We start from the raw sequence: 22,441 nt of genomic DNA on the forward strand, positions 1-22,441 counted from the left end.
GTAGATCCCTACATGATGTATGTGCCTCATATCCTCGCCGTTCATCAGAGGAAACAATGATGATTGAATACCCACCGTTAAAAACTCCTCAGGGGCCATTGGAATGCTTATTTTCCATCCAACCCCTTGATAAGGTAGAAAGGCCATGGATTAAGTGACTACACAAATATCAGCTTAATGTAAAACTTTTGTGGCCCACAATAAGTTTTTAATGGTCAATCACCACTGTTTCCTACTGTGTGGCCTACCTGAGATTTTGATCTGCATCGTTGTCCGGATCATTTCCTAAAAAGATCTGTCAAAACGGATAGACGGCGTGGATTTAATTCACGTACATCACAGTGGGCCCCACGCTCAATGATCCACCCACTTCAGTGGAAGCCGTGCCCCATCAGCACACTATCTGCGTTCTGATACGTGGGTCCCTCTGATTCCTCAGCATGCGTGTTTTTTGTCAGAAAGCTAAAATCCACAATCATATCATGTCATCATGCATCCTACTAAAAGATAAAAAAGCACAATCATGTCAATCGAGTAGGTGGGCCCCACCTAGGGCGGTGGGTACGGACAAGTCTTTGTGGAGAGATGGGAAGCGTAATCGCGTGTATACTTTTCTAGTAGTCACACGCCCCCAAGTTCCAAGTTGGCCTACGAATAGAATATCGGAGCCGTTCATCATGTGGGGCCCATTATATTGGGAAAATACGATGGAAGGATCAGTTGATAAGCCAGAAATTTATATTATTTATGCACAACTTTTTTTATTTTAACACCCTATTTCCCTTTTTAGATGTGGGTTCCACTTGATGACCATAACGGTTGAATCTTCCGTCAAGATATATCAAAATTGCGGGGCTCTTCTGATGAGAGGCTTAGAACACGCACAAAATTTCCAAGATGACACGTGCCATAGGCCGGTACTTGGAAAAATGCGCACGAGCGAGTGCGATTAATAGTGCTAAAGTTGCGCTGCTGTCGAGTGAGTCAGATCCGCCGGAAATCTCTCGACTCTTCAGCGACGCCACTGCTGCCATTTTTATCCACTTTTGTCCCATCCTATGTCAATCCAGACCGTTCAAGTTGTATGGCTCGTCGTAGATGCACGGTAGCCCAAAAATAGTCACCAATCAGGTGGTCCTAACCGTTAAATTGGAAGCTATCAAATACATGGTTAGATTTGAATTGGTCAACAGTCCGGTTAAATTAAAGTGGTTCGATCGGCATCCATGATCCATCACGCGACAGGTAGACTGCTGAAGATGCTGACAGGAATAGTCTCCAACACTAGTTTTAGGGAGGCAGGGCCGTAATACAACCAGGCTCTCGGGGGGCCACCATCTTGTATATATGTTAAATCTACTCCGTCCATCAGGTAATAAACCTTATTTACACTTCAAATAAAAATTTTAATCCTAAAAAAACACTAATATGGGTCACACCGATGGGAATAATGTCAATGCAAAATGGCACCTAAAACCTATAAGTTCACTCATTGTGGCCCACCCGAGTTTTGGATAAGAATGATTTTAACAGATTCCATTCATCCCTATGATTCACAGATGATGGACGGGTTTGATGAGATATAAAAAGCATGATGATCCCACAAACTAACATATGGTTGGTGTCACATCCCCATTGTTCCCTGTGGTGTGGTCCATATTAGAGGTGGATAGGGATAATTTTTAAATAGAATATATAAAATAGAGTATAGAACCTGATGGACGGACTAGATTCCACGTATTCAACAAGGTGGGCCCCAAAGAGACTGGGGTGTTTTACGCGCGGCCAAAACAGGTGCTATTGAAATATTCCGATCCTGCATCCACGTGCATGGTGCGTGAGACACCACAACAAAAGAATTGCCGAAAATGACAGGGAAACAAGCAAACCGTGGGGACTTATCACCCGTACACGTGGCATTCATCTATGGAATCGGGACCGTCCATATCACGGGTCCACCGTGGATGGCGAAGAACCTGAAAAGGTCAGTGATCCGAATCATCTCACTAATGATCGTCATCGTACATGCGTGTGTCGGCACAGGATGAATAGATCCACCTCTCAGCAGATGGGATATCCCAACGGTTGGGATGATGTGTACGTGTTATGCAGACATGCGAAGCACATCTGGCACGTACACGTGTGAAGGTTTGACTTAGGAAGAGTAGCGTAAAGAGATGGATGGGAGAGTGATTCGGGGCAAAGTGCGTGTATTCAGGAGCGGGGGCAGAAGCATGACCCACCAGTAGCATCCAACTGTGGGTGCACTCGAGTTGTTTGACGAAACGACATGGCTTCTTCAACACAGCAGCAGCTGCTACTCGCGGCTTTCTCATTTTTCCAACTTCGACCCCTACCGCACTGCGGCCAGCGATGCAGATGGAAAAGCAGCAGCAGCCTCACCCTCCTTTGCCTTCATCAAAATCGTCTCGGCAGCAGCACCGATGTAGCGAATGGTCTCTTCTCCATCCCCACCTCTCTTTCTCTCTCTTGTTGTTGGTGTTCTCGCTGTCATTGTCATTGTTGTTATGGCCGTTGTTGTCGTCGTCAGCTGTGATTCTCTGCACACAAGATCCAGAGAGGGAGAGAGAGTTTTTATGCGAAACTCATTTTTTTGGGAGTCTCTCTGTGCCAAGACGCCATTGCGGAGTCTGATTCATGAATACGATTTTATTGTCAACACTACAGACAATAAAAGCAGCAGCAGCTGCTGCAACAATGCGTGAGGACAACGACAGCAGTAGCAGCGACAGGAGTAGTAGTAATATTTATTATTGTTGTTCTTGTTAATAATTTATTATTATTTATTATTGTTGTCCTTGTTAATAATTTATTATTGTTGTACTTCTTAATAATTTATTATCATTTATTATTGTTGTTCTTGTTAGCAATTATGTATTAATTTATTTTTATTAGCGATTTTTATGCAAAATTCCTGAGGAATCTATATTTATTAAATAGTGCCTCCACCGTTTTGAAATTACGTGGAGGTACTTGTTGAAATTTGAGGGATGAAATTACAAGAATGCCCTCATTTATTTTTTTCTTTAAAATTAGTGAAACTCAAGACTTGTGGGGTCCACTTGGTATGTGTATAACATCCAACCTGTTAAACGTATGCACCGCATGATGGTGATAACGCTAACAAAACATCAGGCCAATCAGATCATTAGATGGGCTACATTTGAATTGGGATATTTCGAATGGGGTGCATTATTTGTTATAGATTAGCCCACCTTATGATTGGATCCGCGGTATTTTTAGTTCATCTAATAATAATCGTGGTGTGCATCTATTGGACGGGTTGGATTTGAGACGCATACCACATCGGCCCCACAACTTTCGATTTTCAATTTATTATAAAGAAAAAGCATGGGAGGGTAGTAATTTAATTTCCCTTCTTAAAAAGCACTGCAGGGGAATATCATTTCTGGAGGCACTATTTGGTAAAACCCAATTTCTTGAGGAATTCTGCAGTAAATATCACTTATTATTATTATTGCTAGTGAAAAGAGTTATTCGATCTCCTGTGAGCCTATGCTGATCTATACGCATTCACACTGCCATTGTGCACATTTATCCATGCATCCCAATCCAAACCGTCTAAATAGTAGTCCAATTGTGGTGGGGGATTAACCAAAGATTACACATCAAATGGTTGATCCTATTCTGATTGTTGGCTATAAATTGATGGTTATATTGAAAGACGTCGAAGGCCTAAGTTCATCGATTATCGGTTGTTCGAATCTTAGGTTCATTCAATGAGTTTGATTATGAGGTCGTCCAACAGCCAAAGTGGGGCCTACTAGAAAGCATATGATAAGTGTTATCCAACTCCCAAGGTGTAGCCAAATGTACTAGAACTACATGCCCAAGGCTATAGAAGAACAATGAAGGCCTACAGCCTTTGGCAAGGACACATTTGAGAAAAATCAAGGATGCAGATCTTACTCACTAACAACAAAAAGCTATACAAATCAAACTTAGAAAGGGTCTGTAACACGCTATTGATACTACACTCACATGTAGAACTTAGGGAACTGTCTAGGCACATTCTGAAGCATTCAAAACTCATTAGAATGGACTTTTTTAGCGTTCTTCATGGGCACGTGAATTTCTAATTCTACTCATATCTTGTCTAAACTATTCCAAATACTAACAAATGATAACTCTACTGCTTCCTAGAAACTTCAAACAAATTACAAACATGCCCGTGTGGCAAAAGACAAATTGCCCATGCCTATGAAAAGAAACTATAAAGATGCCACTCTCCTTGAGAACAATACTTTAACGCTTGTGCTAAATTGAGGTACCATAGCTAACCATGCTCAAAATTCTGGAAATTTAGCTTTTGGTAGACCTTCAGTGAAAATTTCTACCACTTTATCTCAGCTCTAACACAGATCAACTTGATCTCTTATCCAAGCACTTCTTGTGTACGAAGTGATGATGAATTTCTATATGCTTTGTCCTCACATGAAAATTTCGTTTTAGAGCTAATCAAATTGCACCTTGATTATCTCAAAGTATCTCCATCAGTTCTTGACTAGCATAAGAGATCTTTAATGACCCTCCTTAGCCATCCACTCTTGAGGGGCAACGCAAAAGTTGTGGCCATGTATTCAATGTACCTTACTAGATAATGACATGGCTGCTTGTCTCTTACTACAGCAAGAAATGACTGGCATAAGAGATCTTTAATGACCCTCCTTAGCCATCCACTCTTGAGGGGCAACGCAAAAGTTGTGGCCATGTATTCAATGTACCTTACTAGATAATGACATGGCTGCTTGTCTCTTACTACAGCAAGAAATGACTGCCTTTTTTTTTTCTGAAAGATTGTTAGATTGCTGATATCACATGAAAGATGTGACCAAAAAGTAGATTCAAGAGTACTTGGATCTCCTTCCCAATCCATACACATAAAAGCATTGAGTACTAGTGATAACTGCTTTGAACATTCTAAAGAATTATTCTAATTGTCTCAAGATGAGGTTTCTTTAGATTTCTCATGAATTTGCTAAAACCCCTAACAATATGTTAGAATATTAGATTTTTGGCCTAGTAATAGTAGGATATAAATGGCTCATGGGATGCAGCTATTCTACATTTTCAATCCTTCAAAAGGGGACCCCTTCCGGGTTCTTTAAATGCTTAAGGAGGATAATCCGGGGCATCCTCTCTCGCCTTCCTGTTGTCTTGGGTAGCTGATTCAGCAAGCAGAGCCTAGAGGTCTCCTGAAGTGTTTCTCAATTGGCATGCCTCAGATTAATATCTTTCATCTCCAATTCACAGGTGAGAATCATTTTTCGTGAAGCCAGTTTCTCTCAAGCCTTCCTCATCAAGAAAATTCAATGAGATTTTTATGGGAAGTAAAGGATAGAGGCCATAAGCATCACTTGTTGATCAAGAAAATTCAAAGTGGAAGAGGGGATCAGTATTGGTAGAATTAAAGATAAACATCGGGCTTCATCAGGAAGCCTTATGGAGGAATTGTTGCAAGTATGGGGAAGCCATAAGAGGGTGGACCCCTGGTGTTATCAGGAAATGAAGAGGTTCAACATTTTGGAAGAACATTTGGGTTTTTAGTGAGGTTAGTGACGATGTGGGCAAAATCTTAGTGGAAGGAATCAGATATAAAGCTGGCAAGGGTAGAATAATTGAATTTTTTTGGGAGGATTTGTGGTTGGAGGTTCTTATCAGATTAGAGGTTCCAAGGTATTTTGGATTTCACATAGAAACATTCTAATTAGGGAGTGTTTTTTAGCCTTTGTAGAAACATTGTAACCCTTGAAGAGATGTAACAAACGGAGTATAATCCTTTGAAGCCTCGGATAAAAGGTCACTTTAGTTTAGCTTCACTCATGGGTTCACTCGGATCCAATTGTGAAGTTTAACCACAAATATATGCTACCATCGTCATCATCATCTATGCCTTATTCCAACTAATAAGGGTTGGCTGCATGAATCCTATTTTGCCATACGACTCTATCGGGGGCCATAACTTTATTTAGACCATAGGTCATCAAATCTTTTCTTACTACATCTCCACCCACATCCTTTTAGGCCTTTCCTATACCTTTTAGAGCCCTCAACTATAGTACCAACTCCCTCCTTCCAACCTGCACAGTTCTTCGTCGCCATTGCACATGACTAAACCATCTAAATCTATTTTCTTTCCCTTGTCATATTACCTATTGGTGTTACTCCCAGTCCCAGGTTCCCTAGGATGTTCATTTCTAATTCTATCCTTCCTCATCTTGCCACTCATCCATCTCAACATCCTCATTTCAGCTACACTAATCCTATGAACATGTTGTTCCTTAACTGCCCAACATTCTTTCCCATAAAGCACGGCTGGTCTTATAACTATCCTATAAAATTTCTCTTCCAGTTTCAGTGGTACACGTTAATCACATGAATCTCTAGATATACATCTTCATTTCTTCCACCTAGCTTGAATTCTATGGGCATTGGGCAACATCCTTCTTAATCTCTCCACTCTCATGAAATATCGACCCAAGATATTGAAAGTGGTCATTGTGGGAAATTTCTTGGTCAACAATCTTAACTAATTCCACCTTTCCAGTCCTATTGTTATTAAAATTGCACTCCATATATTCTGTTTAGTCTGAGCAATTTTCAGTCATTTAGATTTTAGGGCTCCATAAATCTAGCTGTTTTTTTAATTTTTTTTTTTTTTTACACTCTCCCTTGTCTTGTTAATCAATACCATGTCATCTGCGAATAACATACACCATGGGTTCTCTTCTTGCAAATGCCCTCTTAACTCGTCCATAACCAATGCGAAAAGGTACGAGCTCAATGCTGACCTTTGGTGCAAGCCTACAATAATTGGGAACTTGTTGCATCACCAGTGGTTCTCACATTTGTTATCGTTCCCTAGTATATATCCTTATCATGTCAATATATCCTCTTGAAACTCCTTTTTTCCCCAACACCCACCATATTGACTCTCTAAGGTCCCCATCATAACTTTCTCTAATCTAATAAAGACCATGTGGAGATCATTTCTCCAACAATTGTCTGAGTAGGAAAGTAGCTTTAGTGGTAGACCTCACTGGCAGGAAACCAAACTAATTTCCTGATATATATGCCTCATGCTTTAGTCTTTCCTCAATCACTCTCTTAAAAAGTTCCATAATATGTATCATATGTTTAATCTTCACAACACACCCCACCCAAAAAAAAAAAAAACAAAAAACAAAAAACAAAAGGAGAGAAGAAAAAGTTTAATCCCACAATTCTTAGTGCTAGCTTATCTTCTACATTTGAAACCTTGTTTTATTTTTATAGATGAAGAGCTTTTCTAGCGTCTTGCATACTTTCATTTGGAAGACAATGGATAAACATCTTGCTTTGTCTATTCATCAGGAAAAAAAAAAAGGAAAAAAGAAAAACTGTTTCAGCTCATTTTGTGCCTATTATTGTTCGCAGCGAGGTGGAACATCAATATTGTAGATATATCCAATCAAAATTTGCAGTCTGCTCCCACATCCATGTCATCTATATTTTGCTTGATTATACAACTCAGTATCAGCTGAGTTAATAAAACAATGACCTTTTGGTTACTACGATGATTATAATTTGTATGCGTAACAGCTGTAAAAAGGCTAATTTTGTCACCCTTTAGCTATGCTCGATGTATACAACTCAAACATGGATGGAGTGGTGTTCTGTACTTCTCTGTTTTAATGCATATAGGATGGCATAATATGCATCTTGGTTTATCTAACATAAATTGGTTGTTGTAAGGCGTACTATTAGCATCTGTATATTTAGCAGCTTAGATAAGCTAAGTAAAATACAAATCAAGAGTTTTAGCGATGCAGTCCATGAGCCTCAGGTGTGGCCTATTCCTACCCATAAAGAAATTAAATAATGTGAACTGCTCTATCCATTTGTATCTTGAAAGATCTCTCGAGCTGCTCGCTGCCCATCATTCTTTACATCCACTTAGGCTGTATTTGGATGTAAAATTGAACTTCAAACATTTATTTTAATATAGAGGAAAGGACAACAACTAATGATGTTTCCTCGTATTTTAATATATGATTATGTTTCTTTTGGGTCTAACTTGAAACCAATGTAATTGGATGTCGGAGCCTCCACCTTCAATATGAAGGCTAAGGGCCTGTTTGATTTTCCAAAACTCTAGTAAATGCATTGTAAATAAGCATTTATTACTTACTGCGGTAAATTCTAGGTTTTGTCAGAGCCCATCATTCCCCATTTCACCTGTTTGGAAATTTTCAATCGCCGCAGAAATATAAAATAATTGCTATTTGCCACTGTTTGGCTTGGTGCCCAAAAGTTTTCTTCGAAAAGGGGTTGACAGGGGTTGACAGTGATGGTCTTCAGTAGTTTCTAGTCCATACCAATTTAAACGGTGGAATTTCAGTTCGGAGGTGATCTCGTTTTATGCCTGGAATTGGATAATTACCTATTGGGGCCCACTGTGACTTATGATTATCATCTTCACTGTACATTCATGATAGCAGTTAATTTTAACGCTTCAATCAATGGCTTATGCATCTCGAAGTGTCAGGTGGACCACACCATATGAAGGAATTGAATAAGTGGATCTACGATTCAATTTTCTTTTCCTTAGCCCCCAAACCTTTCCATGGAACTGATTTTCATCATTTATCTTCATCCATGGCTGTCTGATATTATAAACAGCTTCTCCAAGAAGTAAACATCAAGGATTAGTTGTAGTTAGGTCGGGATAGTGAAAATAAACATCAAAACGATTCATGTCGTGTAGTCCATTTAAGTAGTTTATATGCATCAATTATGGACTGAATCACTAAAATGAGCTGGTAACACAGATGGTCGGAACAGATTGATGGGCAGCCATTCACAGTGGGCCCAACATAGTCCCTTCAATATGATTAACATACCTACAAATAATTGGATCGCATTCTGATGTCGTTGGGATTCCCAATGATATTGGGCGTGGGTTATGAGGATACAACAACCCACAGAGTTGAGTGCGATCCCAACCTTGGGGACCACTTTCATGTATGTCCCTTACATGTATGTCATCCATGAGGTTGGGGTCCACTGTCCTGTAATTTGGTCGACCAAATATTTGAATCAGAAAACCTGTTAAATAGAAAGTGATTTATAATGCAGAAGATTAAAAGATACAGAAATAGACCAAGAGAATTAATAGAAATTTAGGCCCGTTCCGGCATAGAGTAGCATATAGGATCTCCATGGAGATCACCCCAAAATATTACATGTCCAAGAAGTAAAATTAGTAGTGTCCACACCCACCCAAAAGAGAAAGTAAACAAGAAACCCAACCATCAACATTGCGAGAAGGTGATTTATCACCCAACATGCAAATGCATCAGACTATCACACTTGAAGACGGTCCCAAAGCAAGTCAGCTCAGTGATAGAACATGAGCTGCATGGTCATTACAAGCACTAGCACACCAACCACCAAGTTGATTACACAATTGGCAATTGATTGCACCTCTTTAATTGCAATCTTGACAGTCGATGTGCGGTGTGTGCATCCGAAACAACCTATACCATCAATAGGAATGTCCTGGCAGTCAAACAATTGTGCTGATGAAGACTCACCGCGGTGTGAATGGCCGTCGTTCCCGCCATGAGGGGAACCGCCATTCCCATCATTATTGGGCAAATCCCCGATCGGTACATTCGGATACTGGAACTCGCCGGAGAAGGCCACCCAAGCTATAAAAGCTTCCTCGGTAGCGTTGTATCCTCTGAACTTCACATGGCTATAGCCTTCCAACTTGGGTGCGACATTCTTCCCACATGTAATATATACCAGGGGAACGTCCATTGAAAACAACGTACACCTTTCCCATCTACAAGAAAATGCTGCATCAATATACAATGCGAAACCTAATTCGTTTATGCTAGTGAATTAAAGTCCAATGTTTCACTAACATATGGTAATGAATATACCTCATTCAAGTACTTTTACCGTACCGTCTTTTTGTGCTACCGACAAAATTGAGGAGTACGCTGCATGGTACTTTATGACGAATAAAAGATAATGATTTATTCTAAATAAACTTATAAATACATGTACCAAAACTGTATAGTCCACTTAACACAAGAGGTCCAAAAGATTGAGGTCAAGTGGGTGAATACAAACCTTCTTGCATGAGTGACTAGCCGAAAAGGAAACAATATCCAAAACCCAACATGGGCATTTGATCCCCTCATATGATATTCTGATGGGGATAGTAACAGTCCAACGTAACTACGAATAATACTTAATACTACATACATGTCCAAAACATTAAGCAAATAATATGTTGTTGTGTATAATTCAGCAAGTCTACCACCACAGTTCTATTTTTTACCATGCATAAAAAAAGAAACACAAACTGTTGATGCTGAAATCTGGTCGATCGTACCTCACCTCCTGCTGGCTGGAGTATCTGCAATTTAATGGAGAACAAGAGAATACACTGGGGGTGCCGATTAAGGTTGGGGACCCTCCGATGCTTAAGTCAGGCGTATAGACTCACAATAGGAGTAGTAGTATCGGAATATTTGTTGTACCTTGTTCCATGGTGAATGGTGTATTTATAGGCTTTCTAGGCGGTCTTGTATCCAAGTTGATTTGTTGGATATGCTGGAGGTGCCTGTATTAGAGTCAGATTCTAATTTCAAGAATATCCCCAACTTTACCTTGATCAACGTGATCCTCGGCGAAGATCTCAGAGGGTAATCCTATCTTTATATATTGTAAGGATATTTTTATTCTGAACTGGTGGTCGATATCTGAAGTCGAGGTCTATAGTTGAGGCCGACCTCCGAGGTCAAGGTCGTCCCTTGAGACCGAGGTCGACCTCTGAGGTCGATGTCTATGGTCGAGGCTGACCTCCGAGGTCGAGGTCGTCCCCCAAGGTTGAGTTTGGTACCCGAGGTCGGGCCAGGGGCCAAAGTGGCAAATGAGGCCTGAGGTAGAAAGCAGCTGAAACCAAAGGTCGGGCTGATTTTCCGGCCCTCAAGCAATCTATAGTCATCGAGTCTGGCTGCTTGGCTCATCTGTCTCATACATTTGTTTAGCTCTATTTTACCTATAACAGTATCCCCTTACTTCCGAGCTCTATACTTTATGAGCTTGAGAAGTAACTTTTGAACTAATGTATGAGAAAGTCAACTTATTCCATGTATGTTCTTCGATTTTGTTGCCTTATGTGTGGATGCTTGTGTATGATGACTTAGTAGATACGATAGTCGAGCATGTAGTAGATACGTCAGTTCGATTGGCCAGCCTTTTGAACTTAGTTTGGTATTCTCGCAATGAAGAAGTCTGAGTAGTTTAGCAAGAGCCCTTACATGATCTTCATATTTGGTGGGTCCAAAAAGATCATTCAGAGCCAACAAGAACTCTCGCCAAGACATGTAGATTTGTGATTTCTTGTACCATTGATACCATTGCAAAGCATCACCCTGTAAATGGAAATATGCCATGGTTAACCAATTGTCAGCGGGCGTATGATGATAAGCGAAGAATTGCTTTGCCTGATAGATCCATCCAGATGGGTCGCCTCCACTGATTGTCGGGAAGTTGAGCTTTACAGTTCTAGATTGGATGGGCGTATGATGATAAGCGAAGAATTGCTTTGCCTGATAGATCCATCCAGATGGGTCGCCTCCACTGAATGTCGGGAAGTTGAGCTTTACAGTTCTAGATTGGATGGATAATGAGAAGATCCACTAGCGTCACCAGGTCCGTTAGTGGTTGCCTCTTTCCCTTTTTTAAGAGAGTTGACAATCTCCTCATAGTGGCCATCGAGAATAGTGAGGCATTGCATGATGTCCGAGGGTGCCTGCTGGACATTAACACCTTCAGAGGCTTGAGAAGGACGCGAATCTGCCATTTCAAGTGTCTTTGATATCAAAGTGATAGGTTCGGATCTCTTTCTCCAACCTATGGTTGCCCATAAACAGAGTAGGAAAAAGGAAAAAAAAAAAAAGGTGTTCTCTTTGAGGGAAACCATCCTCTGGTCTTTTCTGCTGAAGAAGAAAATTAACTTCCTTGCCAATCTCATTGATTGGAACTCTTTAAATACAGGAAATCCAAAACAGAAATTAGCCACGTGGCTACATAAGCTAAGAAAATGAAAAAACAAATTCAACGGCTCTTGACCTACTCACACACGATCTTATTTGACCAAACCACAGCCACACACATATCAGGAGGCGAGAGTTTGGAGGAAGAGTGAGGAAGACCATGCAACTTTTATAATTGTAGGGACGAGTGTGTTTTTGAAGTCGGTAGACTAGCGGAACATCGGACGGGAGAAGACGTCTTATCAGTTGGTACGCGTATTTACGCTAGCGATAGGGATGCAATGGTGTGGATTCTCGACGCTTCCCAAGGAAGCTTCAGGAAATCCCTCAAGATTTCCTGCTGAAATGACTCGGAAAATCACCTTATATTCAAACGCCCGGAATTTTCCATAATTACCATTTCACCCTCATTTACGGGGGAATTCGGAGATCAAACAGGCCCTAAGGAAAACAATCCGGTTATTTCCCATTTTGTTAGATAAAGTTATTGTTCACTTTGATACGACATCTAAATGCAACCTTCTCAATTGCTTCAAGGTAAAAGATCAAAATGACAAGTAGATTAATGGAAAACCATACGTATGTGAATCTTTTAGTATATGAACAAACTTAATGGAGATTATTGAATATCCATTGAGAAACTGGAGTAGATTCCGTGGATTGCCAGAAATGAACAAGAGTTCATCCTCCAGACATATGAATCCAACATCACTTGTAAGCATTTCATCATTATGGTCATCCTCCAAACATTTGTGTGACATTGATTGGCTTTGTTAGCAGTGTTGTCAAAATCCTATGATTTATGATTTGAGTCAGATCTTAAGCAAAACGATTTGAATCCCACCTTTAAATCCCTTTTCATATGAATCCTACAATTTTATGATTTGAATCCTATGATTTCCAATTCAAATCCCAATTTACGATTCAAATTATACTTGTTTGCTTATATTTTAAGTTTCACTCAGCTTTCATTTTATGTTTTTAAATTGGCGGGGGCTTTAAGAATCATTTCGAAAAAAATGTGTCCAAAAAAAAAAGAAAAAAAAGAATCATTTAGAAAAGGTAAATTACTTTATTTTGTTCTTTATAAGGGATTAAATGATATATATTCTCTTCAATGTTAAATCCTAGAGATTAAAAAAAAAATTAAAATAATTTCTTACTTAATTGGTTGAAACATCAAATTGACGTATGACTTATCTAGAATGTTTTTTATGGATGGTTATGATCATGTTGACTTATGAATTGTGGAATGATAGTTAGAAATCCAAATATGTTTTTTTGTTGGTCTAGGGAATCAAATGCCGCTATTCCAATGTGATTCTACATTCAAGAAAGGTAACAAGAACATGAATTATTAAAGGATCCTTGTATGTTGTTTAAGGAAAATTTCTTTAAAGACAAAAAAATAAAAAATAAAAAAATAAGGAAGATAAGAATCATTTAATTTTTAAGTAATACCAAGTCATGATAATATTAAAGTTTTAAAATTTTCTGATTTAAGTATATATTTCTTATTTTTAAGAAAATCATAAAAAAATCTTACGATTTGCAATTTGTTACGATTCAACCCCTATTACGATTTGCAATACAATTATGATTTTGACAGCATTGTTTGTTAGGATTGAATTGAAGGTATCAGGCTATCAGCAGGGTATTAACCTTGAAACTACTAGATTTGGTGGTCTTGCTCACACATGATGGTGGGATATTGTAGGCCTGCATGGATTTATGGTACATTCAAAACATTTTTTACAAGTGAGTGTAATTCTATCCAAATTTCCATTGTAAAATGGTGGATTAAGTAGGCTAGTATTTTGCATCTTCTAAACTTAGTTATTTCAAGCAGCCACTTTGAGAACATCTGGTCACCTCCTGCACCCAGATTTTGCTCATCCCTCTCACATTTTGTGCAAATAAGATTTTGCATATATTCTCATTTATTAGTGTGTCTCATAAGAGGAAGGTGCTTAATGCCTCTGTTTTCACAAATACTAGTGGAAATTGACCTTTTGGATTGATCGACATAAACTTTTCGAGCCTGCATAGACCCTGATTGACATAGCCATTGCCAGGCAAACACCATTCTTGAGACTACTGTCTGATGTGAGAACTGTGTACGTAGGAATCATGCAACAAAGTGTTTCTGGCATCCTTTTATTGTGCTGTATATTCTTCCTTCAGTTAGTTGCCATTCATAAGTACAAAGAAGATCAAAGCCAATTCATTGACACTTGTCATTATTAATTAGTTATTACATAAGACCCTTTAGTGTAAAGTATCCAATGTGACAACTGGAAAATGATCAAACTTCAAAGCATTTTTGGACTAATAAGTGTTTGCCTCTTTTAGCATGGGGACACATTTTACTGTTCATAAACGTTTGACTTTTCTGTTTAGTCCCAAAAACTGAATTCCAACAGCTGCTTCAGCCCATTTGATGTATGTATATCTTTTATAAGAATGGGTTTGTTCAAGTTGGATAGCCTGTCTTGGCACTGCTTGTGACCATCCTGGCATTTCTTAGTGAATACCATATAATAAAAAATGAGAAAGATCGGTTGGTTCAAATGCCAATCTTCTGTGAAGTGAAAATGCTGACATTGGTCATGAGCGATCTCCTTGTCATTCATATTTCTACTTTTACATGGTTTTAGAGTTTAAGGAATTATGTATTTTTCTGACACTGCCACTCTGCCATGCTATATAACATGCTGAATTTATTTTTTTTTCATGACTGAACTTCGTCTAATGTTGATTTTTTTCCACAAAACTATTTTCAAGCACACCCAGTTTTTTTTTTTTTATATATAAATTTTAAATCATTAATTGGCTATTAATCTATTGTAGGATTTTCTCGGATGTCCCTAGTGATATAACAATAGAAGTGAGTGGAGGGATCTTTGCTTTACATAAGGTAAATATCTACATGGCCACCTTGTGGATTTGTTTCAGCATTTGCTTGTGTAACACCCTTTCGATGATGATCATTCAAAAAAAAAAATAAGAGAGAAAAGGAAAAAGAAAAAGGGAAAAAATAAAATAAAAGACAAATACAGTTCATTTAGTCTGAGAGTGCCGTTTGTTGTAATCTTAAGTTCACAATATTCTTGTCTCATATACATGCAATGGTCATGTTCATGATAATCTATATAGTTTGTTATGTGAAAGTATGGTCTTATCTGTTTTTTGGTTATAATGATAAAAAATCAAAAGAGATATATCATTTGTTCTTGTTTCTTGCTTTGTTACTTGTCATGTGAGAATCTTTATTCACATGTGTGCCGTTAATTGATGCTGAAAGCACCCGTTAAACTTTTTCATTCTTTGTATCATGTACGGAACTCCCTATTCACTTCCAACCTTAGGAACTGATGCTTCCATCCTTCCACTTTGATGCTCATTCTTACGCTCTTTTTTTTTTTTTTTTTTTCTAGTCTTTTCATTTTCTTTGGTACCATCTTAAATTTGGTGAAAAGTGAGAAATCTTGATCTCAACAGTCAACACAGACATTTCTTGGGACATTTTCAAATTTTATGGTTTTTCTATGTTGGAGAAGTTGAGGAGAGAACAGTAGTATTCCATGTAGTATTACCATATAAATAGTGAAAAAGTAGTAATTAGTACAATAACCTTTACACCTATGCAATATGGTCTTCACTAATAGGAGAGACCCAAATACAATGTGTCACATCATCATCATCATCATCATCATCAGTACAGCCTTGTCCCGGCCATTTGGGTCTGTTTGTTGTCATGATTACTTCATAAAGTTTGACAACCGGCTGTCAATCAGACATTGACCCTTCTTTACATAGTCTTTGGAAAACTGGCACATCGCATCCAAGTGGAATAGTACAATATCTCTTAATATGGAAAAATGAGAGAACAGGAATAAAAATAAAAATATTTTTTTAAAGAACAGGAATAAAAAATCAATAAATAAATGGTAAAAAGATAAAGAGAGTTAGATGAGAGAGAGCTTGAGAGGGAGGATTAGAAAAAAGACTAACATTTTCAGAAAATCGAAAGTTTTGGGTGTTGAAAAAAAAAAGAAGAAGAAGAAGAAAAAGAAAAGGATATATTATCAGGTTTTTGGCTGTATTTTAAAATATTAGGATATTATTGAAATAGTTTATTTTCGGAAAATACCTAGAGAGTGTTGCTACTCTTTAAATATCAGAGATATTTGTCCCTGTGACTGTGTCAGCATTAAATGGCCTAGTGGTCAGAGTTCATGACTAGAGATTGCGCATAGCTGTTAGCTTAGTGCCACATTCCTAGTGTTCCTTTTCTTGTGCACTACTTAGTTTGGCCTCGTGCAAGGATAACCTTGAGCTATGTTGCTCTTTTTTATTTAGATTTAAATTTGTTTTACTTATGATCAGTTGCGTGAACAAATTTATGCTCTGTTGCTCAGTTTTGGCATAAATATACGCTACGTACAGAATTGATCAAAGGAGCGATCCCTGTGGAATGTATGGAGATACAGAAAATGAACATGAAAAGAAATCCAACCTATCAAACGTGCTAAAATCCTTTACCAATTGTTAGTTTTAGTGTGATATGGAGACTAAGTTGCAAAAAGAAAGGGCAACCCAATGATGATCAGATCCTTTGTATTTGGAAAATTTATCCAGTAATGTATGTTTCTCTATAGAGCTGCATTCCAGTTTTTTTTTTTTTGGTTGAAATAAGATCGCATCTTCCTTAAATGTTTTCCTACGTTGTTTTGATAGGCCGATTGCAATTTTTTATATGGCAACTAAAATTTCATATTTGAAACCTGTGTCTTTTTCCTAGGGATTAATAGCAATCTCCTCTTTAAATTTGGCAATTTGAACTAACAAACGAGCTACCTGACTCCAAAACTAATTAAGCTAAAGCTTGAAAGAATAAAAAGTAAAAAAGCATATTTGAGTGATAATTAAGGTAAGGGTGTTGAGTGTTTCCTATAAGTGGCATTGCAATGACACAAGATTCTTGACTTCTTCTGGACAGTGTGGGCAAGGGTTCCCATATCAGACTAGATAGGTGTAGGTTGAAGAAGCTAGTCTTTTTAGATGAGGAAAATTCATCCTGCTACTTGGAATGATCAGACATTGTATGATAAAAGTATTGAACTTGCACATTGATGAGGATATAGGCGACCTAATATTGATGGATCAGGCTGATATACTTGCCAATGAGTTTTGTTATGGATTTGAGCATGGAAAGGGACCCAAATATCTTCCATAATGGGCCAAACCCAAAGATCCATCAATGGAACACACGTTAAGGTACCCGTGGTACACTTTGGGGTCCACAAAGGTGTCTTTTGGTGTAATTTTTATTAAGTTATGATTTTACTTTATTTTTGGACGAATTTTAGTTTATTTTCTCTTTGCTTATGCCTCACTCAAGTCGATAGGGGTCTTTTCCCTTTAAAATAAAATTGTAGGGTTGAGATTATAACATCCAACCCATAGTTTTGCTTTGATGTAAGCCCTGGATTAGTTCTAGGGCCTTTTTTTTTTTTTTGGTTCGCTTTCATATAAAACTCAATAACAAAATTTTCCAGCAGTTTTTGAGACATTTTCTTATCTTTTCTACAAACCTTGGGCTAGGGTTTGTGCAATTGCACATTTGCACGCGTGGGGCATATGATCCAGGCCATTAAAATTGGTGAGAGCTTCGATTGTTCACTGATTTTTGCGTATTTTCCCTTTCGTTGGTAGTAGAAGAATCTTTATCTTAGATTGAGTTTGTTTGGGGAATAATTTGGTCCTAGGGTTTGATACAACTGCTTGTGGTTGTCAATTTTCTTTCGTTAGCCACACCTGCCAATTTTCTTCCATTAGCTACATCGCATATACAATTATAGTTATAATGATAGTTTGTATAGAATGCTTGCAAAAGGTGAAGTGGAAAGGAGAAAAATCCAAAGATTAACAATGGCTATAGTGTTGTACGTCAGGAAGGATGATACGAAGAATGGGATGAAGATTGAATTATGGAGGTTGAGAGAAACAGTGATAGAAACATATTTAGCGTTCATGTACTAGGTAGGACAAGGACACAGTAATGGGGAGTCCCTTGTGCAAGATTGGCGGTTAAGTATTCTAGGACAAGCTAGTTAGGAATCAGTGTTTACTGTATCGGTATCGTATTACATATCGCACCCTTGGAATATGGATGCATATCGGTTATCACATAGGATATATCCTTTATATCAGGTAATGTATCACACCTTTTAGGAAATATGGGGAAATTTTGGGAAATTGGTTGAATTTTTCAATGAAACTTCAACGATTGTTAAAAAAGGCATTAATACACACTTTTAAATCATAATATCACAAAAAAAGAAAAAAAGAAGAAGAAGAAAGAAGTGCAGATGATAGGTTTCCTTTGTATAGGGTCTTAAGCTGTCCTGTTTGACTGAATTGATGCAAGTATATTCAAAGTGAATTCATAACATTTATAGATGTTAGAAGACATTTATGGAAACACAACCAATACATTCAAAAGAAAAAGAAATAGAAATATATAAATAAACTTGTGAATGATGTGTCTGTCTGTGGCTCAGATCCACTTAGAGCTGCCCGGTGGCTCGTAATCATCTTCTCCATCTCAATAGGGCTAGGAATTCCACAAATTGACAGTACTCTGCTCGGGTCATAGTAGAATGGTACCAATGAAGATACTCTCCAACATTACGCTGGTATTCATCCTCTTCGAACTAAACTAGTACGCCCATCTGTGGGTACCGCATAATGATTATACTTTGTGTTATGCCATGAAATTCGGATACAGAGTGTGCACCCTCTAAATATTGGAGGACAAAGCTTCGTAAATTTTTTGAGTAGCTCCACTTCATACATCTGTCTGGTCCTAACTAACGATGTATGTGGATTACTTTGTGGTTCTTGGTTATGATTTGCCAACATGTTCCATTGAATTGTGAATTGATCTTTTTGCTGCTTCATCATCACTACCATCTGATTTACTAATCCAAATGTGGCATCCCCAAGGCTGCGAGTTAGCTCTAGCGAAATTGGCACGCATAGTGTTCGGGGACAAAGGTAATTGTGTACTTGGCCCAGCCTCGCCTTGGTCTGCTGCGAGAGGAGGTATAGGAAATTGAGGAACTTCTTCGTCCTCATCACCATCTACTAAATCTTCATCTTGCTCCCTTTCTGTCGACCCTTCTTCAACTGGAGTGGTGACATCTATTACTGTTCACGAGGAATGGTAGCGCTAGCAGATGGTAATGGTATTATATCTCGGAGGCCGCGTGTCTTCTTAAGTGGCATAATTTCCCTATAAAGAGGTTAGATTATGACTTAGTAAGTTTGTAAAATAATATTTAAATATTTACATTGTAATTCTAATGAATTTTAGGAAAAAGATTTTACTTAATTACTTTGGTAAAGTTCAAACTGAACAGGCCAGATTGTTGTCGCTGTTTACTGTTCTAATTAATAGTTTACCTAGTTATAAATTTTAGTTTCTGCCCAAAATTTTTCTGGATATTTATTCTTAAGTGTATAATATCTCTGTAAAATTTTAGATTAATATTTATTAAAATTCCTGCAGTCAGACCTATCTAGAATTTGATGAATTCTGACCAGCCTGAACTAACTCCCTGAATCAGCATAGTGACTATCAGATTCAAAATTTTAAATTATTTTTATTTTAATTTAGACCTGTCTATCTTTGATCAGGATTTAGAATCGCCTTGATCGGAATTGTATTTTAATAGTTATGAGTTTTTGAAGTCGAGTGATTTCTGTTATATATTGCTGTCCAGCAGGACACTATAATTTAAATTACCTTAAAATTCAACTAAGTCCAGATTCACGTTTTGAAATTATGTATACTCTTAAGTAAAGTTAGTCTCCACATTAAAATCATTAATCAAGGATCTTAGGTTCGATTTCTAAGTTTCACACATCACAACAATTAAAGATTTTATGTGTTGCATCTCTCGACATGACCAAAGGAAATTTCCAAATTCGGACTCGATAGACACATCATCATTTACGGAATTTTAACTTTCAAACCGGAAATCAGAATGACTTGAAATTTGGGAGGTAGGTCACTGACTATCTGGTGAATTGTTACAAAAATTTTCAGATTAAAATCATTGCATTTACTTGGGTTTTCATTGCTCCTAAGGGGAAAAAATCTTGCTGTCCAGCAGCCGTTTCTATCATTTCAGCCAAGTGTTTAAATTTTCATAATTTCTCTGCTACTTAGATCATCGTAAAATTTTATGGGGTTGATCAAGGACACTAAACTGGTCCAAATTTTCAATCTACAATGTGAAAATTTGTCAGAAAATTAGAAACACATTCCCAGGACTTTAAAATTTGGGGAAGATGTTGTCCTAGACCTGAAAAAAGTCCTAGTAAGTTTGAGATTTAATTCCTTTTTATTTTATTTTATGTAACCAAGCAATGGAGGCCTAAATTTAGGTCTCTAATTTTAGGAAACCTACCAATTATTCTCCAACCATAACCCACATGTCATTTAATCAGGAAATTTGCTCTGATACCATTCTGTCACACCCCGAAATTTGGATACAAGAGTGTGCACCCTCAAACCCGAGTTATGGCACATAACTTGTACACTATGTGTACTAAAACTATTCCTCCATGCCGTTTTCCAGAGGCTTAGTTAAAATGTACACTAAGTTTCCAAACTCAAACCTTAAGCAAAACATCTCACATTCATTTATTTCAATCACATACACATATATCCACCATCATTATCATTTATGGGCATTCAATCCATATACTGATAATATTCACTAAAGTTAATCACAGTACCACAGCCCACCCATTTGGGGCTTTATTAAACCATTCACTAAAAGAGCTTTGACTATTCATAACTTTCAGTTACTCAACTTAAAATTTATTCAAAGACATAATTAAAGGAATAACATGAGTTCAACTAGTTATATTAGTGATTTAACAAATTCAGCTCATCTTCATCAAGATAGGGCCATAGCCCTTGTGAATTGTCCACTGGTTCATCTTCCTGCCCTGAAACTTGAGCAGTTGTTTCATCGTCCACTAAATCTGTACGGTTTTTTCATCAATAAAACGTCAGCTGGCCAGGCCTAGTGAGTGAACCCATCATGGTTCATGCACATCATAATTAAAATAGGAATGCATGAATGCCATGAGATGTATGGATGCGTGAATGCTTCAAGTGGGTTGATTAGTTCACTTGCTTGAGTTGGATCCTATCAAACCGTATCTCCCCCTTTTGGGGTAGGCTTTCACCATCTTGGTAGTCTTTCACATATTGCGAACATCCAGGGATGGTCCCCTAGGTCACCCAGTACTTAACTACCTACAGGTCATCTAGGGAGTGCCTCCAGGTATTCAGAGCAGTTATGCGATGCATGATGATAATGACTGGTGCATGGTATTAACAGTTGTCATATATATATATATATATATATATATATATATATATATATATATATATATATAGAGAGAGAGAGAGAGAGAGAGAGAGAGAGAGAGAGAGAGAGTAATACTCACACACAACTAGTTGGACAAATTAAATTGGTCCAACTAGCTATGTATTAAATAACAAAATTTTATTATTCTACCACAAGTAATATAACACATGTGAGTATTCATAGTATCAAGTTTTATATAAGTATGATAGAAATTATATGTCAAAGATCTAGCCTATCCATCAAATAGGGCATACTAATTATATTTTATTTGCTAAAAATTAATTAACGATCATCATCACTGAAGCCACACGTATAAGTTGAATATGTACAGCTAGAGTGGATTTCTAATAGCCCTGTTTTCTTGTAAATAAATATCATACCATTAATCATTAAAAAAAAAATTTATGTCCTTCATATGTTTAAAAAAAATCCTATCTAATTAACGGATCAGATTTCTTATACATTTAGTGCAATGCACAAATACATCACATGTGTGCAGCTTCCTAAATCATCCCATTTTCTCTTGACATCCATGCCTAATTTACATATCAACTAATGTTAATAAATGCTCTCCCGCATAGAGAAGCTGCTCCACGTTACTTGGCAAAACGAGTACATAGATTGGGTGGGCCTCACTGTGGTGTTAAAGTGAAATCCACCCCAACCATTAGGTGAGTCACCTCATGTTTGAGCCAGGGCCAAAAAATCTGCAGATCTTTGTTTCAGTTGGGCCACACAATTGGAAGTTTTTTATGGGAAAATCTCACCCTCTACACTGTTCCCTAAATGTGACCCACTCTTGAATTCCATGTGAGCTAGATTTTTTAGCCTTTAAGGATATCTTTTGGTTTCGCATCTAATGGGTGTAATGGATTTTACATGCACATT

The 22,441-nt window shown here is 37.7% G+C and overlaps 1 protein-coding gene across 1 annotated transcript in view; it reads left to right on the plus strand.

Annotated features, from left to right (window-relative positions):
* Positions 1-2,019: 2,019 nt before the first annotated feature.
* The window catches only part of LOC131239754 (BTB/POZ domain-containing protein At5g48800), a 38,835-nt gene continuing 18,413 nt past the window's right edge, over positions 2,020-22,441 (plus strand). The window contains exons 1-2 of the mRNA XM_058237611.1: positions 2,020-2,456; positions 14,949-15,015. Coding sequence (XP_058093594.1) covers positions 2,374-2,456; positions 14,949-15,015 — 150 coding nt within the window. The 5' untranslated portion in view covers positions 2,020-2,373. The remainder of the gene's footprint in view (positions 2,457-14,948; positions 15,016-22,441) is intronic.

This window comes from Magnolia sinica, chromosome 3, assembly GCF_029962835.1.
Source record: "Magnolia sinica isolate HGM2019 chromosome 3, MsV1, whole genome shotgun sequence".
In the NCBI taxonomy this organism is placed as follows: domain Eukaryota; kingdom Viridiplantae; phylum Streptophyta; class Magnoliopsida; order Magnoliales; family Magnoliaceae; genus Magnolia; species Magnolia sinica.